Below are 7,745 nucleotides of genomic sequence, written 5' to 3'. Positions count from 1 at the left end.
ATTATACTAAATGACACACAACCTTCAGTCCAATTCAATCCATGTCAAGTAATGTTTGCATGAGAGGATGTGAGTCACATCATGTGACAACCCCCTCCTTTGAGGTAGGAAAATAATAAACCGCTCGGAGAATATTTAGGGCCTATTTGGACGAAGGGAGAGGAGAGGAAAGGAGAGGCAAATGAAATATTCTAAATATAATCTTAAAAACACCAACATTTGTGCAAATTACAACTGCCCTCCTTCACCCTTGTATTTACAAATACCATCAATTGCATTTAATGTGGTGAATAGGTGATTAGTCATGTAGTTTGGAAAGTTTGAAACAGGGTGTTGTCCTTCACCCATTTCACCTTGAATATCTCGAGTAGAATGGAGCGACTGATTTCACCCTTGGATTCAATGGCGACCACAAACCTATACCTACCTCCAAAAAGAACCCTATACATATTTAAATGTGGTCTTAAGCAGAGGTATGAAATCACAATCCCTTATTCTGCTCAAATTCACTCTAAACACAGTTAGCTGACTCAACATTTAGAGCACTTTGATCAACTTTAGGTAGATCTTTAATGCAAATAATAGGTTTCAGCTATTGTTCTGTTCGGTTGGAGAGTATTTTTAAACTTAGTCCCAACTAAGCATTCATCAATGACTTCCTCTCTCAATATTTGATGCGCTGCTTGGGCAGAGAAAGAACACAAACACTAGATAGATGAAGACTAGGTGCATGCAAATGGAGACTACTGAAGGCCACAAGAACGTGGCTCTAATACCATGGAGAAACAAAAGAGACAAGAAAGTACAAAATAAAGTTCTTACTAGAATCTCTGTACTTTATATATTGCCAATGTATGTACATTGTGTATAAATACAATGATAGTTGACCTATGATGCCCTTAATAATGCTTGAATCAAAGACGATTGAGATGCCTTGATTCAGGTCACAATCAAGCGTGCTATATATATGCTGACAATGAGAGGGATAAAAAAAGAGAGTTAAAGAGATATCAAGAAAAGAAACCACTTACCTTTGGAATTAGTGCATCATAACTATGTTATAGGTTACCTTATGTCATTGAAATATTTGCAAGCAACAAAAGATGAACAAATCACAGAATGCTAATCAGTACTGCAAAATGGCCACTGCATGCAAGAGCTACCTCCATAACAGATAACTATAGATTTATTATTGCATAGTTTCAATGTGCCTTGTGAGGGTACAGAGTTATTTATTCTTTTTCAAAAATTAACAAATTCCTATACACAGCAAACTGTAATAAAAAGGAAAGCTTGGTGGCGAATGAGTGAACACCCTCAAGTGTTCAATTACTCACAAGCTAATCTGTCATCAAGCAGATATAATTAAACTATGTTTGATTAAAGCCTGCATACCTATCCTAATCCGCAAACCACATGCACAATGAATTGGCGTGTAGAGAAGTATCAGCAAGAACCAACAACCACAACCCATTTGCATAAGCAGGAGCAGATCATAGTCCATTGTTTTTGGTTTCAAAAGTGAGTTTAATTGGTTGGATCCTTCCCAAACCTCATAATTGCATGAGTTGCCAGCATTGAACCCTTGCGAGTCACTTCTGCAATTCGACCAACAAGTGGCAGCTTTGAGGTCTCCCTATTCCAAATAGGCTTCTTGTCCCACCTATGAACATATTATTCAGAATTTCATATAGCTATCTGACCAATAGAAATTTAAATAACATTATTAAAAAGTAAGAAAAGATTTTTTTTATTTTTTTTTATTTTGTCTTGAACAACATTTTCAAAGGCCACATTGCTCTACCAAAGAGGAGGTTCCATTTGAATTAAAGTCCATTGGGGAGATATAATGAGAATATATGCCAAACATATTTACTTTTGTGATTTTACAACCTTGAGTCCCAGACATAGAGTACTTTGTCCACAGTGTTATATCATGCTCTACATAGCTGCACTACAACCCAGACCGAAATCTCATGCTTTCTAGTTTTATAGATAGTCCAACAAGTATTATTTTTCACATTAGAACTTATTAGCCACTTATTCTAGTATTCTACAACCTAAGTGGATAGTATAAATTTGAATCTCAGACCTAAACTTCCTAATTTCAAAAACATTTCAACACTTGCTGTTTCTCAGATTTTATAAAAATTTACCAGCCAGGATATGGTACACAGTGGCTTGGTTTAAAGTTCAGAAAAGTACGGCAAGTTGTTTAAGAGACATCAGAATAGACAGACAATAATTTCATATATACCAAATAGAAAACTAGCATGTGGAATAGATTCATTCCCAGGCAACCCAACTTCATGGGTGGGAAACTACCCATGTATTTGAAACTTAAATCATAATTTCTATTCAGGAAAAAAAAAATGTTAGAAATTCAAATGTATTAATATAGATTTTGGGTATAAGACATCTGTCTTTTCTATCACGGCCCAAAAAAAAGAAAAAGAAGAAGGGATCCTCATAAAATTCATACATGCTGATTTCTATGAATTGAATTGCGTAGCAAGTGCAGTCCTCTTATGTCTAACAAAGATCATAGAAAAATACCCTAATTTGTGGCTTCCTTCATTCTATCCATTTTGTTTGAACCATTATTTGCTGTTAAATGACCCAAATTTACATAAACAGAAATGAGTTCCAAGTATACAAGAAAAGTCATCAAAAGAGGGTATCACTTTACAACACAGTTAGAGAAAGGATGACCAGAAAAGTATTAGCTGTCAAGGAGAGTGTGTTTCATATACACCTAATGTTTTAAGGGTGTTATTTCAAACCAATATATACTAGTGACTGAATGGAACGCAGCAACAATGAAGAACTTAAGCACATACCAATCTTCATGGCGAACAACTTTCCCATCAACAACATGCAACTTGATGAGTGATATAATATCTATCTCTTTCCCCAAGAACTTGTAGTGTTGCTTGTTGTCAATTAATATCTGTATTTAAACACATGGATTTAAATTCCCCAAGAACTTATAGTGTTGCTTGTTGTCAATTAATATCTGTATTTAAACACATGGATTTAATATATATATATATATATATATATATATATGTATAAGGACAACCCAAATAGAGAAAAAAAAAAAAAAAAAATGACGGGAGTAGCAAATGAAATTTTTAACCTCTTGCTTTCCTGGAGAAATTACATTTTCTTTGATGCTATACTCCACAATTCTTGATTCACTAAAGACCTGGAAGTCATGGGGAAGAACCTAATCAGTCAAAAATTGGATAATACCAAAGAATAAATGGCTAAAACAAGATAAGATTTAGTTTGTAAGGAACATCAAAGATGTTAAAATTCTCACTTCTGTTATATTTGAACAAGAAGATGGTAAAATATTCAATTATGTATCTTTTGTTCTATGTTTAAGGTGAACAACTTCCTTGTCAATATAATACTTTCCCCTTGTACCAATACTATTTCATGGCGATCTATAGGCTTGAGATAAACTTCACATTCATCCCATACATCATATTACTTCAACTGTAGTAGCAGCATATATATGCAAACACTGGGGCATTCACTGAGCACCATCTAAGAATCTACTGTGCTTGGATTATCAAACAATGTTTCAAGCAACCGTATTATCGCTATATAAAACTAGCAGTTTTAGTAAACTGTAAATGCATTTTAAGTATAGTTGTAAATAAATGCTATAAAAACAAAATGTTCAACTATAATTATTTATGCATGTTGTATCTACATAATAGACATGATCATATGGCAAGGGGCTACATCCAATGTTGGCCATGAGACAGAAGTACAAAGCAAAACAACAGTAATTGTATTGGATAACTATTGTTTTTCATTTCAAATATAAATTTATTACAGTTTTCTCTATTGAAAAATCACCACAATTATAAATATAAAATTTTCCACAATTGAACATCCTGATTAAGCTGAAAACATAGGCTTCAAATACATGAAGTTTGAAAAGACACAAAACAGTAACCAATACAGACATAAAAATCAAACCTTGGAAAGTGAGTAGAATGCTGATTTTATCTGCTTCATCCTGCAAAATCAACAAATATAAATTATGTAAGACAAACTACGTCATGGAAGTAAGCATCAGATTAATCAATGATACCAAGTAAAATGTTCAGTCTTTGTCAATAAGAATAAGAAGAATTTTAATAAATCCATAAGAATAAGAAGAATTTTGATGAATCCATTGCAATACATCAAATATTGACTGGAAATTGAGACATGGCTCATTATCTTTTGCTTTTTTTCAGAAAATATAAACATCCAAGACATCATAGAGAATTGAATTCTAGTAGTAGAAACAGTATAGGCTTTGAAGCAAATTAATTAGTATAATCCTTATTCTTTTAATCCCTTAGCATGTGAAAGAGTGAAAAAGGGCTTTTGATATATTAAATTAAGAATCCTTCATATCTTAAATGCATGTATTTAAATTATTTGGGGTAAAAGATTGGGATCCGTTTTCTAACTATTACACAATTCCTACAGAAACAGTTCAATAATAGACTGAAAGTGAAAATTTTACAAAGAAGCAGCTTATTCAAATAATTTGGAAGTAACGATCTATTTTTTCATATAGCTTTGATAGAATATGGATTGCAAAATGATGAGAAATTTTTGCTAGAAACAAGATCCATGCACCAACTGGTAATATGACCTCCAATTAGAAACAGCTCAAGAGTTTCACCTTCAAAGTGCTGCATCATACAAACACAAATAAAATGGGCAATAGCACCTCCAACAGAAAACAGAAAATTATTGGGCCTATGTTGTATGATTGGAGATGTTGCACCATAGTGGAAATCATCAAATCAATGGTGGCAGTAATGATTGACACAGACACAATTTCAAAATCATATCAATGTGTGTTGAAAAACTATGAAAGTCATTTTGCTTGAACAAAATGTTCTGTCATCTGTTTTCCCAACACAAGCATTGAAAGAAGAAAATGTTCTAAATGTCTTCCAAAAAAACAGAACAAAGAATCCTTTCCATAGTACCAACAGCTAACCGCATCCCTCATTTTAATTAAAGGTTCTAATTTATGGGACTAAACTACTAGTGCAAATAGTGTCAAAAACTGAAAAAACGTGTGACAGCAGCACAACGATTTAAGAAAACTGATATAACAATTCTGGCACTAAATATGTTGAAAAGCAGATTCCACAGTGTTCAAGATGCCATTTTCCAGTAAATATACCAGTGTGACAACATATTTTTATTGCAATACATAAAAATAACTAAAGCTCCCTAAAATTTCCAACAAAATGGCATACCTTTCCATTCGGCAGCAAAGACATTTCAAAGGGACCAGATGAAAAACAAAGGCCAGATCTATTAAAATGAAGAGTAACAAACTTATTGCACAAATGGAAAAGGTTCAACTATGGTGACTTAGGTGTCTTTAATTTCAATCTGACTAGGAGGTTATCTTTTTATAAAAATTTTCTATCTTTCAGAAATTTTTCACTATTACTAGCTGAATTGATACATACACTTAAAGGTGCCATTGAATTTTCAGCACATTAATTTTTTAATCTGAGGAAATGACTATCCACTGAATAGCATAGTTTTGGTGTATAAATCATTGAGCTCATATTTCTTTTCAATATAAACTAATTTAAGCCAAAACCTACCCATTAGCACACATGAGTGGATCCTCAAAAGAAGCATTGTGAGCGTAGATTTCAAAGTCCTGAGGTGTTGCACAAGATCCATAACTGAAAAATCAATTGCAAAATTCTCATCAAACTTGTGCAATAATAAGTGATGGGTTTTGAAGACAATGAGCTTTAGCACAAATGACATTTCTTTCCTCTTCTAACAATGGAGTGGAGTGTGAGATTTTGAGTTCAAGACCCATTTAGAACATGTATACCTTACCAACCAAAAAATAAATAAATCATAAGTGATGGGTTTTGAAGCAAATAAATTTTGCTTATTAATGGAAAACATCAGGGCATTCTATAACCATTAAATTTCTATAATTGTATTGAACACATTTAGGTGTTAGCATCAACATTCTGTTAGCACTAAAATCACAGTGCAATGCATTCTAAATGTGTAGGCTTGCAAAGCCCAAATGGGAAACTAAAACCATCAACCTGTCTAACATGATTCAACTCCAACCTGAACAACGAATTGATTGCTTAATTGTAGCCACACCTTGAAAACCCTTCTTTTTCTTTTTTCTTTTTTATGAAAACCGTTTTTTATTTAGACCAACATATTAATTACTACACTGATCCGTTAGTGTTGGGACCTCACAATATATTGCTCCACTGTGCAACAGAGAGAACCAGGAGCAGAAGAGAATCAGAGAACAGTAAACAAATTGTAATGTATATGCATTGAGTTCAAGTCACACTTAGTGTAGTTTTGAGAAATATTACACAACCTAATAACTTTTTAGTTTTATTAAATTACATGATTTCTACGTGCCAAATTCCGTGCCAATGGATGTTATTTACTCTTTAATCTAAAAACTCATCTTTTATGCATAATTTTAAAATACAAAAATTTGAGATTTAAATAATCAATAAATGACAATTATTGACACTGGTTCATCTTGAAATTTTGCAAAAATGTTAAGAACATAGAAATTAAGTAATCTAATTGTGGGATTTTCAAAATTTTAATTTAATAAAATGTTATTAGATGATGTAGATAACTTAAAGTTTCAACCGTATCTTGAACTCAACTCTCTATATATATTCAAATTCTTCTTGGGTAAGATAGCAAGTCCCAGATAATTTTAGCAATCTAAAGTTTAAACTTGGTCGCGTGTGTGTGTCAGAGACAGAAAGAGAGAAAGAAACTCACAGGTGCAGAATGTGAGGAATGATAGCATCAGAATTGTGTTTTCTTGACTTGAAGTCGCATGCTTCCTTGGAACACACTTCATCTATCTGATCTGTATTGTTTCAAAACCCCACAATTAAAGCATATGAACAGTCAAAAAATCCATATTTAATTACAAAGGCAAAAAAAGAAGAAAGAAAGCAAGTTTCAAAAGCAAGAAAGAAACCCAGAAAAGGAAGCAGAAATGGTTTGAATGAAAACTAATTTGACAAGTTACTCACTACCTTGTGAGTGTTTCTCCATGGTGGATTGATCCGAGGTTTTGTTGGTAGCTAAAGAAGCTCTGAATTGCTTCCGAAAACAATGAGAGTAAGAGGCTTTCAGGAAATATGCAGAAGAAGAAGAAGCTACGGAAGAGGATATTCTCATGGCTTCATGGCACACGACGTGGCGTTTGCTGCTCCATTCCGCATTTTATACATAGGCGGTTGGTATGGTCAGTTGAATTGTTCTTTGTTTCTTTTTTTTGGCATTTTTTTAATAGTTTTAATTTTTTTAAATATTTTATTTTTGAGGGTATTACTTGTGAGAAAATTTGGAGATATACTTAGACATGTATCCTTTTAACTCCTAAGGTCTACTGATCTAACCCCAAGGTGTTAGTTAACTTTAAACCTCCAATCAAATGCTCGAAGAGACCTAAATTAAGGTCTATTAATTTCTAAAACCTTATGAAATTCAAGATATTACATGAGTGTGTGAGGTGAGAAGACTACACACATCTAAGACCTTATGAAATTCTTGAAGTCCTACAGTACATGAGAGGCGAGGAGACTACTCACATCTAAAAAAATAAATTCATTCAACTCTAAATGCACTATTATAATTAATGAAAAAAAAAAGATATATTGATTTGGCTAGCATTGAACAATCAA

General features: G+C 32.9%; 1 protein-coding gene across 2 annotated transcripts; it reads right to left on the bottom strand.

Moving 5' to 3' along the window:
* Positions 1-1,168: 1,168 nt before the first annotated feature.
* LOC126722292 (uncharacterized) lies at positions 1,169-7,273 on the bottom strand. Of its 2 annotated transcripts, none has more exons than XM_050425448.1 (7): positions 7,092-7,273; positions 6,832-6,922; positions 5,646-5,729; positions 3,997-4,036; positions 3,140-3,208; positions 2,841-2,950; positions 1,169-1,663 (listed from the first exon to the last, which is right to left on the bottom strand). In XM_050425448.1, exons 1-7 carry the CDS (start codon positions 7,237-7,239, stop codon positions 1,528-1,530), a joined length of 678 nt encoding a protein of 225 aa, XP_050281405.1. In that variant the 5' UTR covers positions 7,240-7,273; the 3' UTR covers positions 1,169-1,527. The 2 variants fall into 2 exon arrangements, with proteins under 2 accessions (XP_050281405.1, XP_050281406.1); XM_050425449.1 differs by having other exon boundaries at positions 7,095-7,271.
* Positions 7,274-7,745: the final 472 nt, after the last annotated feature.

This window comes from Quercus robur, chromosome 4 (assembly GCF_932294415.1).
Source record: "Quercus robur chromosome 4, dhQueRobu3.1, whole genome shotgun sequence".
Lineage (NCBI taxonomy): Eukaryota > Viridiplantae > Streptophyta > Magnoliopsida > Fagales > Fagaceae > Quercus > Quercus robur.
Note: the sequence above shows the minus strand (reverse complement) of the source record. Positions and strands in the feature narration are given on the sequence as shown.

Coding starts and splice junctions, on each gene's coding strand:
- LOC126722292 (XM_050425448.1), bottom strand. CDS start 7,239: ATGAGAATATCCTCTTCCGTAGCTTCTTCTTCTTCTGCATATTTCCTG. Junction 6,923..7,091: donor GGAGAAACACTCACAAGGTA/GTGAGTAACTTG, acceptor GAAACAATACAG/ATCAGATAGATGAAGTGTGT. Junction 4,037..5,645: donor CCACTCATGTGTGCTAATGG/GTAGGTTTTGGC, acceptor TTGATTTTGCAG/GATGAAGCAGATAAAATCAG.